An 18,830-nucleotide genomic window follows, 5' to 3' on the forward strand; every position below is an offset into this window, starting at 1 on the left:
GCTGCGGATGTTGGCACTCAGAAGGGAGAACTCAACGGGTGGAGTGATGTGAGCTGTGGAGCAGTTACACACAAGGAGGCAAGAAAGTAGAATACATTAGTTTCAGGCATAAATAAGTTTGGGGGATGGTGCTGGGAGGAAGCCCAGAGCACAGGTGAGTATGTTGGGTGAGTCCTTGGAATAGGTGAGCAAGTGGTGGGCAGAGGGCAGACCTGCCCCCCATGGCATGTGGTCTCAGCCTGTGTCTCTGGGTAGAGAGAGTGGGGCCGTGTGCCAGGAGCTCTGGGGCGCAGTGGGTTTCCAAGAACCCATCCCGGTCTTGGCATTGTCCCCGTGCCTCGTCCTCACTTGCCTTTTGGTTGCTGTGTTCCTGTCGATCTTGCAGACCTCCGAGAGGAATCGGATCAGCAGTACCTCCAGCTCAGTGACCCCTGGCCTGACCTGGAGCTGTTCAAGAAGATGCCTTTCGACTACGTCATTCACGACCCGAAGTACGAGGATGCCAGTATGATCTGTTCGCATCATCAAGGCATGAAGAGTGAAGGTCAGACTCCTGTCCAGCTTCTTGTGAAGTACACAGGAGCAGTCTCTGAAAAGGAGGGACTGGATTCTGTGAATGCTGCTGCTGTTTAACCAGCAGACCCAGCCCAGAGCTGGGATGGCACTGTGCAGAGGAGGAGGCACCCCAAAGCCTAGGAAGGGGGCCTGGCTGCTCGGGGGATGCTGAACAGTGAGGAGGACTCCTCTGGTGATTTGTCCTTATCAGAGTTGTCTGAGGTTCTGATTAAGACAGGGTACGGATGTATACGCTTATTTGTGAATCTGGAATCGTCATAAAATGACACATTTCCCTCTCCTTTACTCTCAGTCTCTCATTTTCTCTCTTCTTTGGGGTCTCTACTTCTCACAGTATCATTACCCTGTGATGTTTCAGGATCACCATCCACACGCAGTAGTTATTACCAACCAGTGTGATTACAAACCATGAATAGAAGAGTCTGGCCCCTGAATGGGGGAGTCTCCCTGTGGAGCCACTGCTCTTAGAAAAGACCAGTTCCTGGAAGCCTCCTTCTGCAGGCCAGACTCTGATTAAGGTTGTGTTAGGAGCCTGATCCTGCCAAGTCATTTGAAAAAACTGGGAGTGGCTCCTCTGCATTACAGTATTTGATCACTAGGCTGCCAATCCGTTTAAATTGCAGTGTAGTGGGTCCTTTACCACGGCTTCATGACCTTCGCAGATCAGGGGATGAGGTACACTTCGTTTGCCGTGTGAGCCTCGTCTCTTTTTCCGTCTTTCATGCTGAGACTTCTGTTTTGACCAGCAGAGTCAGCTGGTCAAACGCAGTCCTGGCCCACCACACAAGCCCTTCTTTGACTCCTCCTTTTGGCAGTTCAGTTAGTTTTAATCTGGGCAGGTAGGGGTATATTTGCTGTGCGTCCTGCTGCTGTTTACCAATGCTGGGGAATTCTGTGCAGACAGAGGGGCGGCCCGGAAGGCAGAGGACCCCTGTGGGCGGCGCCAGACGGCACGCGTGCGGCTCTCCAAGTATGCGGCGCACAGCACGTACCACCACTGCAGGCAGTGCCACCAGTACCGGGGCCTCCAGCCCCGCTGCCAGGTAGGCCACGGGCCGGTGCTCGGCGCGCACCCGCCCCCCTCTCGGTCTGCACGGTGCCCGGCACGCACGCACCCCCCTCTCGCTCTGCACAGTATTTGGCGCGCACGCGACCTCACTAGCGCTGCACGGTGCTCGGCGCTGCATGGTGCTCGGCGCGCACCCGCCCCCCTCTAGCTCTGCACTGCGCCGGGCGCGCACGCGCCCCCCACTAGCGCTTCGTGGTGCTCGGGCTGCACGGTGCTCTGGCGCGCATCCGCCCCCCTCTAGCTCTGCACTGTGCCCAGCGCGCATGCGCGCTCCCCGCTCGCGCTGCACGGTGCCCAGCGCGCACGCGCTCCCCACTAGCGCTACTTGGTGTTGGGCGCTGCACGGTGCTGGGCACGCGCGCGCTCCCCGCTCACTCTGCACGGTGCCGTCCCTGCTTGTACCAGTGCCTTCTCGGGTCTCCTGATCGTTCACTCCAGAGGGCATGGGCAGTTCCTGAAGCCCTTGCTCCCCATCTGCATGCATCTCTCTTCGGTAATTGCTGAAATTATGCTCTCAAGACCCAGCCTTGTTTCTCCTGTAGTGACACCTTCCCAGTGGCAAAGTTAACAGACGTAGATGAGCCAACTTTTCCGTATGTCCTGACAGTCTCAAAAGTTCGCTTCAGCAGACGCTTACCCAGTGATGTGAAACAGGCCTTGATGCCCCAGACACACGGAAACTCTTTAGAACAAAGTGAAGGGGGAGAAGAGAAATGTGGTGAGGTCTAGATAGTGTATTGGTAAAGAGAGGCGTTTGCATTTATTGAGCGCCTGCTGTGTGCCAGGCGACTTTGCTGGGCACTTTATTTTTTTATTTTTATTTTTTTTCAGATCATAGGACTTTTTTATTTCTTTTTTTTTTTTTATCATTCCAATCTACATGTACAATCAGTAATTCTTAATAACATCACATAGTTGCATATTCATCATTTCTTAGTACATTTGCATCGATTTAGAAAAAGAAATAAAAAGACAACAGAATAAGAATTAAAACAATAATAGAAAGAAAAACAAACAAACAAACAAAAAAACAAAAACAAAAAACCTATACCTCACATGCAGCTTCATTCAGTGTTTTAACATAATTGCATTACAATTGGGTAGTATTGTGCTGTCCATTTCTGAGTTTTTATATCCAGTCCCGTTGTACAGTCTGTATCCCTTCACCTCCAATTATCCCTTCTCTTTTTTTTTTCTTTAATTAACGGAAAAAAAGAAATTAACCCAACATTTAGAGATCATACCATTCTACATATGCAATCATTAATTCTTAACATCATCACATAGATGCATGATCATCATTTCTTAGTACATATGCATTGGTTTAGAAGAACTAGCAACATAACCGAAAAAGATATAGAATGTTAATATAGAGAAAAAAATAAAAGTAATAATAGTAAAATCAAAACAAAACAAAACAAAACAAAACAAAAACCTATAGCTCAGATGCAGCTTCATTCAGTGTTTTAACATGATTACTTTACAATTAGGTATTATTGTGCTATCCATTTTTGAGTTTTTGTATCTAGTCCTGTTACACCGTCTGTATCCCTTCAACTCCAATTGGCCATTATCTTACCCTGTTTCTACCTCCTGCTGGACTCTGTTATCAAGGACATATTCCAAATTTATTCTCGAATGTCTGTTGACATCAGTGGGACCATACAGTATTTGTCCTTTAGTTTTTGGCTAGACTCACTCAGCATAATGTTCTCTAGGTCCATCCATGTTATTACATGCTTCATAAGTTTATCCTGTCTTAAAGCTGCATAGTATTCCATCGTATGTATATACCACAGTTTGTTTAGCCACTCTTCTGTTGATGGAGATTTCGGCTGTTTCCATCTCTTTGCAATTGTAAATAACGCTGCTATAAACATTGGTGTGCAAATGTCCGTTTGTGTCTTTGCCCTTAAGTCCTTTGAGTATATTCCCAGCAATGGTATTGCTGGGTCGTATGGCAATTCTATATTCAGCTTTTTGAGGAACCGCCAAACTGCCTTTCACAGTGGTTGCACCATTTGACATTCCCACCAACAGTGGATAAGTGTGCCTCTTTCTCCGCATCCTCTCCAGCACTTGTCATTTTCTGTTTTGTTGATAATGGCCATTCTGGTGGGTGTGAGATGATATCTCATTGTGGTTTTGATTTGCATTTCTCTAATGGCCAGGGACATTGAGCATCTCTTCATGTGCCTTTTGGCCATTTGTATTTCCTCTTCTGATAGGTGTCTGTTCAAGTCTTTTTCCCATTTTGTAATTGGGTTGGCTGTCTTTTTGTTGTTGAGATGAACAATCTCTTTATAAATTCTGGATACTAGACCTTTATCTGATATATCATTTCCAAATATTGTCTCCCATTGTGAAGGCTGTCTTTCTACTTTCTTGATGAAGTTCTTTGATGCACAAAAATGTTTAATTTTGAGGAGTTCCCATTTATTTATTTCCTTCTTCAGTGCTCTTGCTTTAGGTTTAAGGTCCATAAAACCGCCTCCAGTTGTAAGATCCATAAGATATCTCCCAACATTTTCCTCTAACTGTTTTATGGTCTTAGACCTAATGTTTAGATCTTTGATCCATTTTGAGTTAACTTTTGTATAGGGTGTGAGAGATGGGTCTTCTTTCATTCTTTTGCATATGGATATCCAGTTCTCTAGGCACCATTTATTGAAGAGACTGCTCTGTCCCAGGTAAGTTGGCTTGACTGCCTTATCAAAGATCAAATGTCCATAGATGAGAGGGTCTATATCTGAGCACTCTATTCGATTGCATTGGTCGATATATCTATCTTTATGCCAATACCATGCTGTTTTGACCACTGTGGCTTCATAATATGCCTTAAAGTCAGGCAGCGTGAGACCTCCAGCTTTGTTTTGTTTCCTCAAGATGTTTTTAGCAATTCGGGGCACCCTGCTGCTGGGCACTTTAGATGCATCAGTGCTTCCTGGCCTTCTTATGTGTCGAAAAGGCTGTCCAGGGTGAGAGGCTGGAGACCAGAGCTTGGCTGTCCAGGCCACTGGACACTGGACATCTGGGTCACTGAGGGGTTGTGTTCCAGCCCCCCCTTAACCCTTTAACATACACTGCTTAGGAAACTCGTGCCTAGTTCCTTGTTCATTCTCACCAAAAACTGTAGGGCAGTACATTATCCCCATTGAACACATAAGGGGGCTTTGGAGAATCAATATCGTTTGCCAAAAAGTCAAAGCAAATAGGAGAGAGAAGAGCATGGCCTGGAGAGGAGACGTGCCTGCCCAGCGGGTGAGGTGACTCTAATGGGGAAGAGTGGAGCATACAGAGCAAGTGGTGGGGGTCCCTGAGGGCAGCTAGGGAGGTGGAGCAGAGGCCAGAGCACGGCCTAAGCCCTGTCAACGAACACTCCAGGCGAGCCTGAGGGGTGGAGCTGGACCTCTGCAGTGTGGAGGGCCTGTGAGGCTGACTGTTTATGAACGGTAGATGGTATTTCATCTTCAGTGCTTCCTTTCAGACCCCAGTAAAGGGAGGAGGGAGGGGGAAGGTCACAGGAACTTGTGGGAGTGAGCCAGGCACCTGGACAGGGAGCAGAGGTGGGGGTTGGTCCCACCCTGGGCTGAAGTGGGGGTTGGCTGATCTTCCAGTGCTTTCCACATGACTTAAGACAGCAGCCCTGGCCTCCTCGCTTCATCTGGCAGAGGGAAACGGCAGGCAGGAGGCTTCATTTTCTCATATCTGCCTGGGCCCTGAGTTTAACTGCTAAGGAAATAGTGCCTGTTTGTGTTTGGTACTAAAATATTTTTAAGTATTCAATTTCATTGTAGAAGCAATCAGAACAATCATATGAGCAATTTTTTCAAGCTTTAAAATAACCTGTAATCCCATTTGCCTCCGGCAAGCTCTTCAAACATTTTTGCATTTTTTTCTTGGAGATAAATGCATTTTTTTTTTTTTTTGGCATGGGCAGGCTCCAGGAAAATGTGTATTTTGAGGTAGAAGAAAACTATCATGAAAACCTTTTCTTGGTTTTGCAATTTAAAGAAGTGAAAGGACTTAAGGGTTTTTTTTTTTTTTTATCACTTTTCCTATCAGTAAGTCAGCAATGAGTTCTTGCTTCTTGAAAAAACTCTGTCTTGGTCTCAGGCTGCTTTAATAGGAGAATGGGGTGCAGGAGAAGGGAGGGGAGGGGCCCATGTTCTGGCTGGGCCACTGCTGGCCTGCGCTCAGGGCTGTGCTTGGGTCTGCATCCCAGGGCCAAAGAGGACCACCACTGGGTGGTAACACGCCCCTTGTCTGGGGTTATCATGGTTTCCTCTTTATCTAGGATGGTGACGGGCCCCCCACATTTGGGTGATGGTGGCCCCCCTTATCTGGGTAGTAATGATCCCCCCTTATCTGGGCAGTGGTGGCCCCCCTTATCTGGATGGTGTTGGCCCCCCTTATCTAGGTGTTAATGACACCCCCTTATCTGGGGGGTGGTGGCCCCCCTTATCTGGGTGTTAATGGAACCCCCTTGTCTGGATGGTGTTGACCCCCTTTATCTAGGTCTTAATGGCAACCCCTTGTCTGGGTGGTGGTGATTCCCCCTTGTCTGTGTGTTAATGGCACCCCCTTATCTGGATGGTGTTGGCCCCCCTTATCTAGGTGTTATTGGCACCCTCTTATCTGGGTGGTGGTGATCCCCCCTTGTCTGTGTGTTAATGGCACCCCCTTATCTGGATGGTGTTGGCCCCTCTTATCTAGGTGTTATTGGCACCCTCTTATCTGGGTGGTGGTGATTCCCCCTTGTCTGGGTGTTAATGACACCCTCTTATCTGGGTGGTGGTGGCCCCCCTTATCTGGGTGTTAATGGCACCCCCTTATCTGAGTGGTAGTGGGCTCCCTTATCTGGGCAGTGGTGGCCCCCTAAGCTATGTGTGGAAGATGGAGGGTGGTCGTGTTCTTTCCCTTCTGCTCTGTGGCTCCCCGAGCTGCCCTCTTGTAAACTTTCTCAGCTGTGCTCCTTCTGTCCCTTCCCGGAGTCGGTCCATCACTCTTGGTATTTGCTTCCCGAGAACCTGATGGCCACAGGGAGCTGTAGCTGTGGCATCGCTGTGGGGGGGCTGGTGGTACCTTGAGATCCCTGGACTGAGTGTGCAGAGGCCAAGGGGCCTGGTGGGGGAGGTGGGCGGCGCACCCAGACACATTGGCTGGGGCAGCCGGGAGAGCAGGGGCCAGAGCCTGGGAGACAGGAGTGGGCCTGAGACGTCTGTCCTTCCTTTTGCACATCTGTCACCTGGGGTGAGCAGGGCTGCCTCATAGGATGGCTGTGAGGGGTACAGTGCCAGGGAGTGGCCAAGAGGGTCATTTGCAGTCCTGCGATGGCCTGTAACACATGAATGAGAATTACAAATGGGACTGCTAGTGTGAATCTTTAGTTCTTTCCAAGCACCCCGAGGCTCTGATGTAAGTGGGTTAAGGGCAAAAGTCAGCTCTGGCCAAATCTGTGTGGCCTGGGCTATGCCTGCCCCATGGCCAGACACAGGGGTCTCCACTCTGAACTGGTGTCAGCCCGGGTCTGCGGTCAGTGGGGCAGGGTCGCAGTGTGTCCCTGTGCGTCACGGTCAAGAGTGGGCTCTTCTGGGAGGCACAGCTGGATTCTGGTGACAAGCTCTGTCCTTTCCCCTCACACCTCAGCTCTATGAGTCCACCCTGCACGCCTTTGCCTTCTCTTACTCCATGCTAGGAGAGGAAGTCCAGCTCCATTTCATCATCCCCAAGTCCAAGGAGCACCACTTTGTCTTCAGCCAACCTGGAGGCCAGCTGGAAAGCATGCGGCTGCCCCTCGTCTCCGACAAGGTATTGATGCTGAGTCCCAGGGGGTTGGGTCTAAACGGCTCCCGTGGTCACTGAGGACCCGGAGGAAACACGTGCTCGGTCAGAGGCCTGTGAGACAGGTGGAGAAACCAATATGGGGATGGAATTTGGAAGAGGCTGGTGTGGCACCTGGGCTGTAAAATTACTTAGATCCAAGTTTGAGCCTTACTCTACTCCTCTCCAGTTGTGTTCCTTCAGAGCTGTCACATTATGTCTCTGAGCCTCACTTTGCTCATCTGGAGAATTGGGCAAGAGTCACTGTTCACATGCTGGTTGTAGGAATAACCTGAATAACCTTTATGAGGCCCCAGTGCAGTGCCTGGAAGGTGGCAGGTTTTGAATAGATGTTCCCTCCATCCCTTCCTTTCTTTAGTGCTTTCTGTTGCAGAGCACGTCAACCATCCAAGTAGATGGAGTAGGATAATGGGTCCCACCCAACTCCATCCTCATGGTCTATCCCACTATCCTCCCCGTACATATTTTTTTTCCCCGTACATATTATTTTAAAGTAAATTCCAGGCATTGTATCATTCAGCCATAAATATTTCAGTGTGTATCGCTATAAGATGATTTCCTTTATCTTATGAGGCGATTGTTCTTAATAATCCAGTGCCTTTGGAACCAGCAGTCTCACTGGGACAGTTCCTGCAGGCACTTGGCCTGGCAGGGAAACTGGCTGCTCTTTATCCAGCCCCAGCGACTGCAGAACATTTGTAGAGGCTCCTTCTCCTCCCCGAGTGCCAGGCTCCTGTGGAGAGGGGCCCAGTCTGGCATTAAGTAGTGGAAGCACACGAGTGAGGTGCCAGAGGTCTCCAGCATAAGCAGGTTCCACACCCACAGGCTCTGTGAGGGTGCCTCCAGGGGGAATTGCTGCTACACACTTACTTTTCCAGCCATCCCAGCTGAACTAGTTATGAGCACCAGCTGTGTGCATGGTTTTTAGCATGGGCTTTGAGAAATTCAGACAGAGCATGACACCCAGTATGCCAGAGGAACTTATTGTTGAGGAAATATTTAAGGGAAATATAGTTCTTTACATAAAAGATACCACAGCCTGAGTGTTTAACTAGCCAGGCCACATGGCAAGTGTTTGGGGATGTCAAATGTTCATATGAGGTGGAGGATTTGTGTCATACTGGATAACCTGAGCTCAGAGCACATCACACCCTAATGTGAGAGTATCATGAATCTGGTAAAATGATATGTTCTCACCCCTGCATTTATTCCCCTTATGACTTTGTGGTCAGCAGCTTGTGCTGGGTCAGCTGCATGCCTCTTCTGGCCTTACCTCTCCCCTGTGGTCAGGTGGTGGCTGCCTTGCCTAGAACGACTCAGTGGGATGAGCTGGTCTCTGCCTCTGGTGGCCTCTCCAACCCCCCACCCTGCACCCCCTGCAGGCGAGTAAGTGGTGGCCGAGCAGGGTTCTGAGAGTGGAATGTACACATCCTCTCGAGGCCAAGTTCAACTGCACAGTGCCATTTTTGCTGCGTTTACTGGTAAAGGAAATCATGGGGCTAGTCCAGATCAAAGAGGTATAGGAATGGACTCCATCTTTCCGTGGAAGGAGCTGCAGAGTCACATTTCAGAGGGAGGGAACAGCTGTGGCCAAGAGCACAATCTCCCCCCCATGCTTATTCTTTACAGAGCCATGAATATATAAAAAGTCCGACCTTCACGCCGACAACGGGCCGCCACGAACATGGGCTCTTCAATCTGTACCACGCGATGGATGGTGCCGGCCATTTGCATGTGCTTGTTGTCAAGGAGTACGAGATGGCTGTTTACAAGAAACACTGGCCCAACCACGTCATGCTGGTGCTCCCCAGGGCCTTCAACAGTGCTGGAGTTGGTAGGTGCTTCTAAAATACTGTCCTTGGTGGGGTACCTGGAGGGAGGACTCATGGTGCTCCCCAAGGGCCTTACCAGTGCCAGCATTGAAGGCACTTCTAAGTTACCATCCATGGAGGGATTTCTAGGGGGAGGACTTAGGGTGCTCCCAAAGACTTTGCTCAGAGCTGGTGTCCTGGGAGCTTCTAAGTTACTGTCCATGCAGGGATTTCTAGGGGGAGGACTTAGGGTGCTCCCAAAGACTTTGCTCAGAGCTGGTGTCCTGGGAGCTTCTAAGTTACTATCCATGGAGGGATTTCTAGGGGGAGGACTTAAAGGAGGACTTCAGAGGATATCCTGAACATGAAAGAGCTAAACATCTTAGGTCAACCCCTTTGCTTTTTGACTCTTAAAGCTATTTTAGCATGCTTGATTTTTTATGAATATTCCTTTTCTATGTTGGGCTACTGATTTAACTCATGTTCTTAATTGTTAGCAAAGAAAGGCTAAGAAAGACGTGTTCAATCAGAGAGGAGCTTTTTGCTTCCCTACTTTTACTCTCCCAAGTCAGTGGCCAGTCATCCGTGGGAGAATGATGCAGGGAAGGAAAATTGGAAGCCTGCTTGTCTTAGCGTGGAGTCTTGGTGAGCAGTTCTGAGCTGGGGCGTTTTGCCCGTTTCAGGTGCTGCCCATTTCCTCATCAAGGAGCTGTCCTACCACAACCTGGAGCTGGAGCGCAGCCGGCAGGGCGAGCTGGGGGTCCGGCCCCAGGACATCTGGCCATTCATCGTCATGTCTGATGATGCCTGCGTGATGTGGAGCATGGTGGACGTCACCTGTGCTGGGGAAAGAAGCAGGTGGGATGGTCTCTCGTGGCCTCCTCCTCGCCATCCTGGAGCTCTTACTTTCCATACAAGTCAATCAGATTTACTCTTTATTAGAGCAGTTGTAGTTGTTCAGGAAAATCACAAAGAAAATACCCAGTTTCTCTCTCTCTCCACATACACCCACACACAATCTGTGTATATCCCCCTCTCACATGCAGTTTTCACTATTATTAACATTGTGCATTAGAATGGGACTTTTATGAAACAACATAATTATCATTATGCCATTAACATTAGCCCACTGTTTACTTTAGGGTTTATTTTTTATTTTGTACAGCTCCATGGGCATTGTGAGTGTGTGTATGTGGTAATGTACCCAGCTTAAAATTTCCTTTTTTATCCCTCTTCGAATAGACAGTTCAGTAGTATTAATTATATATGCAAAGTTGTGCCTCCATCATCATCAGCTGACACATAAACTCCATGCCAATTAAGCATTACTCCCCATTCCACAACCACTCAGCCCCTGGTAACCTGTATTCTAGGTTCTGACTATGAATTTGCATATTTTAATTAATTCACATCAGTGAGATCATACAATATTTGTCATTTTGTGTCTGGCTTATTTCACTCAGTGTAATATCCTCAAGGGTCACCCATGTTCTTGCATCAGGACGTCATTCTTTTTATATGACTGAGTAATATTCCATCATATGGATATACCACATTTTATTTACCCATTCATTGGTAGATGGACTCTTGGGTTGCTTCCATCTTTCGGCAATTGTGAACGTCACTATGAACGTCAGTGTAAGAATACCCATTTGAGTCCCTGCTTTCAATTCCTTTGGGTAGACACCTAGTAGTGGAATTGTCAGGTCTTAAGAAAGTTTGTATTTGGGGTGGTGTGACCGTGGCTCAGAGACATAGTTCTCGCCTGCCATGCCAGAGACCCATGTTCATTTCCTGGTGCCTGCCCATGCAAAAAACAAACAAACAAAAAATTCTGTATTTGGCTTTCTGAGGAATTGAAAACTGTCTTCTACACTGGTTGCCCCATTTTACAGCCCCACCAGCAGTGAAGGAGGATGTCTCTTTCTCCACATCCTCTCTGACACTTGCAGTTTTCTGTGTTTTGTTCTGTTTTGTTTTGTTTTAATAGCTGTGTGCATGTTAATGGGAAGCCCTCTTTGGCCCCTGGTGCCCTACAAAGTACATCTTGTCTCATCTCATCCAGCCTTGTGTCTGGTGAACAGAGCCCTGGGCATGGCGGAAGTGGACTCATGTTCCAAGCGGCTTTCTTTACATTTTTTAATTTTTAAAAATTTAATGAAATATAACATAAACAGAAAATCACACATTATATGCTCAGTGTAAATATACACGCACAGAAGAAAAGCATAATGCATACGCGGAAGTTTTCTGAGCACATGCATTTAACCAACCCCCATGTCAAGACACAGAACATTGCTGGGACACCAGAAGTCCCTGTCCTGTTTTCCTCTGGTCACTGCCTCTCCCCATCCCCAGCTTAACTAACTTCTAACCGCTCAGGTTTTTTATTTCTTTCTTTGTTTTTTGCAAGGGCAGGCTCTGGGAATCTAACCCAGGTTTCCGGCTTGGCAAGTAAGAATTCTTGCACTGAGCCACTATCGCCTGCCCTCTCAGATTATTTTTTTGATGCATGACTGCAGGCAAATCTCTTCATCTTTTGGGGTTTTCCTTTCCTCTGGCGGGGTGGTACCTGTGCAGGGTGTGACATGAGTGTTGATTCAGGTACAATTAGCACCTAGAAGCTGAGGAAGGCGGGTTGGCATGCATGTCTCTGATGAGAATCCTGCCCCTGGAGTTCTGCAGGGAGCAGTACTACATAGAAAAGGCACAATAGACATAATGGAATCTGAACATCAAGGGTAAAATGCTTCCTTTTGTGATTTTGCCATGTGAGTGTTTCAACTTGGGACTGCCTGATGATTTCTGATTTCCTCTTTGTTTTTGAGACAGCATTAGGTTAGTTCACCTCTCTCTTGTGTTAGGGATATCCTAATAAACAATTACCATTGATCATTGTTCTTCTAGAAAATAAAGCTTTCTTTAGGGCAGAGCTACCATGGCTCACAGGAACAGTGATTTTATTTCACTTTCAATATTTTCTGCTATCACTTTTCCAAGGGCAAGAATTTGCCCCAGATGTCTCTGTACTAGAAATGCATGTGGGAGCTGAGCTCTTCGTTCTGTTTCAAGCAGCAGCTGGAGTTCTGGGATGTCAGACCTGGCTGGGATCTCAGGGAGTATAGCTTAAACCCCTCAGTTGGGGAAAGAAAGTTCCAGAAGAGCTGGGCAATGTGCTTGGCCCTAGTGGACACCCAGCCCTGGGGATGCTGTCCTCAGCTTGCCTCCTTGCTTATCTCATGTCCGTGTCAGCAGGCCTAGCCTCAGACACCTCAGTTTTGGGGGTGGCTCTGTGGCGTCTTATACTAGTTTGCGGCTGCCGGAATGCAATATACCAGAAACAGAATGGCTTTTAAAAGGGGAAATTTAATAAGTTGCTAGTTTACAGTTCTAAGGCCAAGAAAATGTCCCAATTAAAAGAAGTCTATAGAAATGTCCAATCTAAAGCATCCAGGGAGAGATACCTTGGTTCAAGGAGGCCGATGAAGTTCAGGGTTTCTCTCTCAAGTGAGAAGGCACATGGCTGACACAGTCAGGGTTTCTCTCTCATCTGGAAGGGCACATGGTGAGCATGGCATCATCTGCTAGCTTTCTTTCCTGGCTTCCTGTTTCATGAAGCTCCCCAGGAGGTGTTTTCCTTCTTCATCTCCAAAGGTCGCTGGCTTATGGACTCTCTGCTTCGTGGTGCTGCAGCATGCTCTGCTCTCTCTGAATCTCCTTCATTCTCCAAAATATTTCCTTTTATAGGACCCCAGAAACTTATCAAGACCCACTCAGATGGGTCAAGATATGTCATCACCTAATCCAGCTTAACAACCACTCTTGATTACATCACATCTCCAGGGAGATGATCTGATTCCAGTTTCAAACATACAGTATTGAATAGGGATTATTCGGCCTTTATGAAATGGGATTTTGATTAAAACATGGCTTTTCTAGGGGACACACATCCTTTCAAACCAGCATGCCCCTCCTGCTCCACTTTCCCTTGAAATTCACAGTAGAAAGCCCAGTTCTTTTATTCCGTTTGCCTTCAAAACTGGTGAATTGGAAATGCAAGGTGGCTTGACAGGACAGAGAGAGTGCAGGCTTCAGGGTCAGGACCACTGCTTAACCCCAAGCTCCATGGGGAGGCTCTGGGCAAGTTCCTCAGGTCACCTCTAAGATGCCATCAGGTTTTTTGCTAGATTAAAGCAGCACCGAGTGCTCAGCACAGCGTGGGGCCCTTTTATGGGTGGCCCCACGCGAAGTTCTGTGCTCCTCGCCCAGAGCCGCCCCTCTTCCCCTCTGGGCAGGGAGCTGTCCTGGTCCGAAAGGAGCGTCTCCTTGAAGCATATCATGCAGCACATCGAGGCGACCCCCAACGTCACCCAGTACGCCCTGATCGGGATGCGGAAGTGGTCGAGCAAGGCCAGGGGCGGAGAGGTGCGCGAGCCGTTCTCCCGCTGCCACGTCCATGACTTCGTGGTCCTGAACGTGGACCTGACCCAGAACGTGCAGTACAGCCGGAACCGGTGAGCTCCGCCCTCATGCGGGGGCGGCGGGAAGCGGGCCCGCCAGCGGGGGTGGGGGCGGGGCGGAGGGTTGGAGGCTGGCCCCCGGCAGCCGCCGCTAACTGAACCGAAGGAGCCATGCCCGCGAGCCCTGCCCGGGCCTCGCTTTTAGCCTGCCGTATCATGGCTTCAGCCCTCCTTCAACTCTGTCCCTCCCTTCGCATGGTACTTTATTTGGTGAACTACACCGCACTGTGTGTTTCTCTCGCTGACTCGTCTCCGCCCCCTAGTGCGTGGGTTTAAGGAGCGTTGCATGAAGGACGCTAGTAGGTAACGTCCCCTGCTGCTCTCTGCACTTCTACAGCACGCACTTCCCTGCCCGAAGACGAATCTGATCACGGGCGCCCTGAGCCCGTCTCTGGGCAGGCAGTGGGCGCACTGCCCGAGGAGGTGCACGCGGGGGTGGCTCTTGGAGCCGGCATGGGCATAGTGGACCGGCACTGGGCAGCGTTGGCAGGTCCCTTGTCTCTTCCAGGCTTGCTTTCCTCACTTCAGCTGGTCCACGGTGCTGGAGCTTTTAGCCGGGGAGGTTTGGGGCTTGTTTCCTTTTGAACAAATCCGAGAACTCATGCTTGGGAGCCTTCCTGCGGGTTCCCGGGCGGGCGCGGCCTGCTCCTCGTGCATTCCCTGGGGCTGACCGCCGCCGCCGCCTCCGGGCAGGTTCACGTGCGACGACGTGGACTTCAACCTGCGGGCGCACAGCGCGGGGCTCCTGCTTCTCCGCTTCAACCGCTTCAGCGTGACCAAGAAGCAGATGGCGCTGGGCGGGCCGCACACCCTCTCCTCCAACGCCGCGGTGAGTGGTGCCCGACTCGGGCCGCCAGGGCTGCGGCAGCTTCCTCTTCCCAGCCCGGATTTTACCCGGGTCCTCAGGGCTCCGCGCAGCGCTTCTTCGGGCTGCAGTCTTCCTGCCCCGGGTGGCTGGGGTGGCCGCGTCCCTCCTTGCGCGCAGGGGCTTTTCCATGCCACTGACTGTCTGCTTCTCTGCTCCACGGCGCTCCTCGAGGGCAGGGGGTGCCGGGTCCTGCCTGCCCCGGCCATACTGCAGCACCGGGGCACACCTGGCTCCTGGCCCTGCCCGGCTAGCTGGGCACCCGCTGTCTGCCCACAAGCCGGGCCCTGAGAATTGAGAGGGATGGTTGACGGTGGCCTTCTAACTGAGCAGGCCTGAGGGACTTAACATAAAATCTCCGCTTGCCCTCGAGAGTAGTTTGTCTTCTGGAAGCTGGTGCATCCACCTGAAGCTGTTTCCGACCCCTCGGCCCAGAGCCCCTTCCCCTGTCGGCACCTGCAGCTCATCCTGCTGCTGCGGTGCCCAGCCCAAGGGCAGCCTCTGCCACTGTCCCACGGGCTGGGAGCCAGGCCACATCTGGGGGAGAAAGCCCACCTCATTTCTCTTTCAAAGAACCAAGACTTAAAGAAGTCTGCACTTCCAGAAGAACTTGGGAGGTATTTAGTTAAGTGCCCAAAGGAAAGAAAAAATACTGAAGTTGTGTTAAGAGTTGTAGTTTAGTTTGGAGAAAATTGGGATCTTGGCCATCTGAAGTTTTTCAACTGAAGAGCCTGATGTGCCTTTAAAAGAAATTTAATTTTTCTTTTATTACCTTTAAAGGACATTTTGTGCATTTCCTTAGGTATTTCATCTTTCTTCCTATGTAAACAATCTTATTTTCCATTACATTTAATTGTCGATGTATAATATTAATATATATAGGAAAGCAAATACATTTTTATAATCTTTCATCTGAGTGGAACAACATAATGGTTTTCATTTACTCATTTGCTCCTCAGTTCCTTGGGAGCTCATAGCCCGGCAGCCAGGGCAGATGCTAAATGAGTGTTTATTGAAGTAGCCGTGAAGGTCAGGTGTGTGCAGCAGGGGGACAGGCTCTGACCGGGGGCTGGTGGCAGGGTCCTGAGGAAGCAGATGACAGGTGAGGACGAGTCATCCTGGCAGAGGGGAGAGCCTGAGGGAAGATGTGAGGATGGTCGGGCAAGGTGTGCCACGCGCCCGAAGGGAGGCCGGTGGGGGGGGGGGGGGCGGGGGGGGCCGTGGGGTGGACGGGACGGCGGGTGTCGGGACAGGCTCACCCCAGGGTCTCTGGCCGTTCCCGGAGGCTCTGACGCTGGATCTGGACAAGAGCTCCCCGACCGCCAGGCCTCTGCCGGCAGAGGCGGGTGCCCGCAGCGCATAAGCTGATCCGCTTCCACGTGCCCTGCCCGGAGCAGACGCGGTTTTCCTAACAGGGAATTCCTTCCTGAATCGCCTGGTCTCGTCGGCATCACTGCCTTTGCCTCTGGCATCCGTGGCTGGGTGCCCGTCCCTCGGGACACCCGTGGCCCCCCTGGCGGCCACGCTGACATGCTCGGTTCCCCCCGCAGGTGACCGGCCACCTTGCGGCGGGCGCCCCTGCCCAGTACATCTGCGCCCCTGACAGCAAGCACACGTTCCTTGCGGTGCCGGCGCAGCTCCTGCTCGAGAAGTTCCTCCATCACCATGGCCACCGCTTCTTCCCGCTCTCCCTCAAGAACTGCAGCCACCCCGTGCTGTCCATCGACTGTTACCTCAACCTGGGGCCTCAGGTAGCTGCCCCGGGGCTGCTGCCTGTCCCACATGTGAGGGCCCTGAGGGACCCCTCGCTGCTGTCTCAGGTCCTCGCCCCACCCAGAGTGTAACTGACTTGCCCCCAGTGTCATAAGTTGTAAATCAAACCCAATTCTGACGCCCGTACTTTTCTGGTGCTCAAGTGGTTAATGAGTAGATAACTCTGGATAAACCCTTCTGAACTGACTTTTTTTTTTTTTTTTTAACTTTTTTTATTGTATAATATAACATATATACAAAGCAAAGAAATAAAGAAGCAATGGTTTTCAGAGCACTCTTCAACAAGTGGGATCTCTAGGGCAAGTCCCAGAGTCAGTCATGGGCTACTTACGATCCTCTCAGATTTTTCCTTCTAGCTGCTCCAGAATATTGGATAAAAAGATAATGATATCTTTTTATCATTACAATTGTTCTAGTTTGCTAGCTGCCGGAATGCAATATACCAGAAACGGAGCAGCTTTTAACAAGGGGAGTTTAATGAGTTGCTAGTTTACAGTTCTAAGGCTGAGAAAATGTCCCAATTACAACAAGTCTATAGAAATGTCCAATCAGAGGCATACAGGGAAAGATACCTTGGTTCAATAAGGTCGATAAAGTTCAGGGTTTCTCTCTCAAGTGAGAAGGCACATGGCGAACACAGTCAGGGCTTCTCTCTCAGCTGGAAGGGCACGTGGCGAATACAGCATCATCTTCTAGCTTTCTCTCCTGGCTTCCGGTTTCATGAAGCTCCCTGAGAGGGGTCTTCCTTCTTCATCTCCAAAGGTCGCTGGCTGGTGGACTCTCTGCTTCATAGTGTTGCTCTCTGAATCTCTCATTCTCCAAAATGTTTCCTCTTTTATAGGGCTCCAATAAACCAATCAAGACCCACCCAAATGAGTGGAGACATGTCATCCCCTAATCCAGTTTAATAACCATTCTTGACTAAATCACATCAACCAGGGAGATGATCTCATTACAGTTTCAAATATATAGTATTGAATAGGGATTATTCTACCTTTATGAAATGGGATTTATATTAAAACATGGCTTTTCTTAGGGGGCATACTTCCTTTCAAACCAGCACAACAATCGACTTACTTTTTCTTTTCTGTGAAAAATAACATGCATACAAAGAAGTAATAAATTTCAGAGCACAGCACAACAATTAGTTGTAGAACAGATTTCAAAGTTTGGTATGGGTTACAGTTCCACATTTTTAGGTTTTTACTTCTAGCTGCTCTAAGATACTGGAGACTAAAGGAAATATCAATATAATGATTTAGTAATCATACTTGTTTGTTAAACCCTACCTTCTCTGTATAACTCCACCATCACCTTTGGTCTTTCTATCCTACTCTTTAGGGGTACTTGGGCTATGGCTATTCTAACCTTTTTGTGTTGAAAGGGGCTGTCAGTAATATGGGGTAGGGAGATGGAACTAGCTGATGCTCTGGAGAGGCTGGGCCCTCTGGGTTTCTGGACCTATTTGGCCCAGGGACTTATCTGGAGGTTGTAGATTTCTGGAAAGTTACCCTAGTGCATGGAACCTTTGTAGAATCTTATATAGCTCTAGGTGTTCTTTAGGACTGGCTGGAATGGTTTTGATTGAGGGTTGGTGAGTCATGTGAAGTAGCAATGTCTAACTGAAGCTTCTGTAGAGTGACCTCCAGAGTAGCCTCTCGACACTTTTGAATTCTCAGTCACTGATACCTTATTTGTTACACTTCCTTTTCCCCTTTTGGTCAGAATGGCTCCCTCCAAACCCTGATTTTGACCAAGCAGCTAATATTTATACTCAAATCTCTTGTATGATATTGCATATTTCACAGAAAACTGTATTCTCTTGAATCCCTTCCTTTTCAGATTTCGGTGTGTTACGTGAGCTCCCGGCCCCACTCTTCCAACTTCAGCTGCCCTGACTGGAAGTTTAGCGGGCTCCTCCTGTACCTCTGTGATGCATTTGTGGGGGCTAGCTTTTTGAAGAAGTTCCATTTCCTGAAAGGTAACTTCCCATGCTCGGCTTCACCGGACCTCGGCTTGATGGCTTGCTCTCTCCCAGCCCCCTCGAGGGGTGACCTGGGGGGGCGCCTTCATTTGAGCCTCATTAGGGAAACTGAGGCCTAGAGAGGGAAAGTTACTGCTCTCACTGTCCCAGAAAGCCCCATGAAGGTGGGTCTTGGGTCTCCCTGCACCCCAGCCAGCATGCTTTCTGTGAGATCGGGCCTAGAGCATCCTCCCCCTTGTAGGAGAATAGGAAGTATTGCCAATCTCTGGGTTACTTCTTTGGTCTAAAATGCTTAAATCAGGGCCCAAATCTCCTCAGATGTTTCTCCATCCTGGGAGTTGAATTATTTCTCCTTGGCTGGGGGTCCCACAAGCTCCTTTACTTTTCT

At 49.5% G+C, this 18,830-nt stretch overlaps 1 protein-coding gene across 1 annotated transcript in view; it reads left to right on the forward strand.

Moving 5' to 3' along the window:
- The window catches only part of GREB1 (growth regulating estrogen receptor binding 1), a 95,228-nt gene that overhangs the window by 73,655 nt on the left and 2,743 nt on the right, over positions 1 to 18,830 (forward strand). The window contains exons 23-31 of the mRNA XM_077153223.1: positions 386 to 544; positions 1,477 to 1,619; positions 7,295 to 7,456; positions 9,119 to 9,323; positions 9,984 to 10,158; positions 13,596 to 13,814; positions 14,514 to 14,649; positions 16,236 to 16,436; positions 18,301 to 18,439. Coding sequence (XP_077009338.1) covers positions 386 to 544; positions 1,477 to 1,619; positions 7,295 to 7,456; positions 9,119 to 9,323; positions 9,984 to 10,158; positions 13,596 to 13,814; positions 14,514 to 14,649; positions 16,236 to 16,436; positions 18,301 to 18,439 — 1,539 coding nt within the window. The remainder of the gene's footprint in view (positions 1 to 385; positions 545 to 1,476; positions 1,620 to 7,294; positions 7,457 to 9,118; positions 9,324 to 9,983; positions 10,159 to 13,595; positions 13,815 to 14,513; positions 14,650 to 16,235; positions 16,437 to 18,300; positions 18,440 to 18,830) is intronic.

This window comes from Tamandua tetradactyla, chromosome 3, assembly GCF_023851605.1.
Source record: "Tamandua tetradactyla isolate mTamTet1 chromosome 3, mTamTet1.pri, whole genome shotgun sequence".
NCBI lineage: Eukaryota > Metazoa > Chordata > Mammalia > Pilosa > Myrmecophagidae > Tamandua > Tamandua tetradactyla.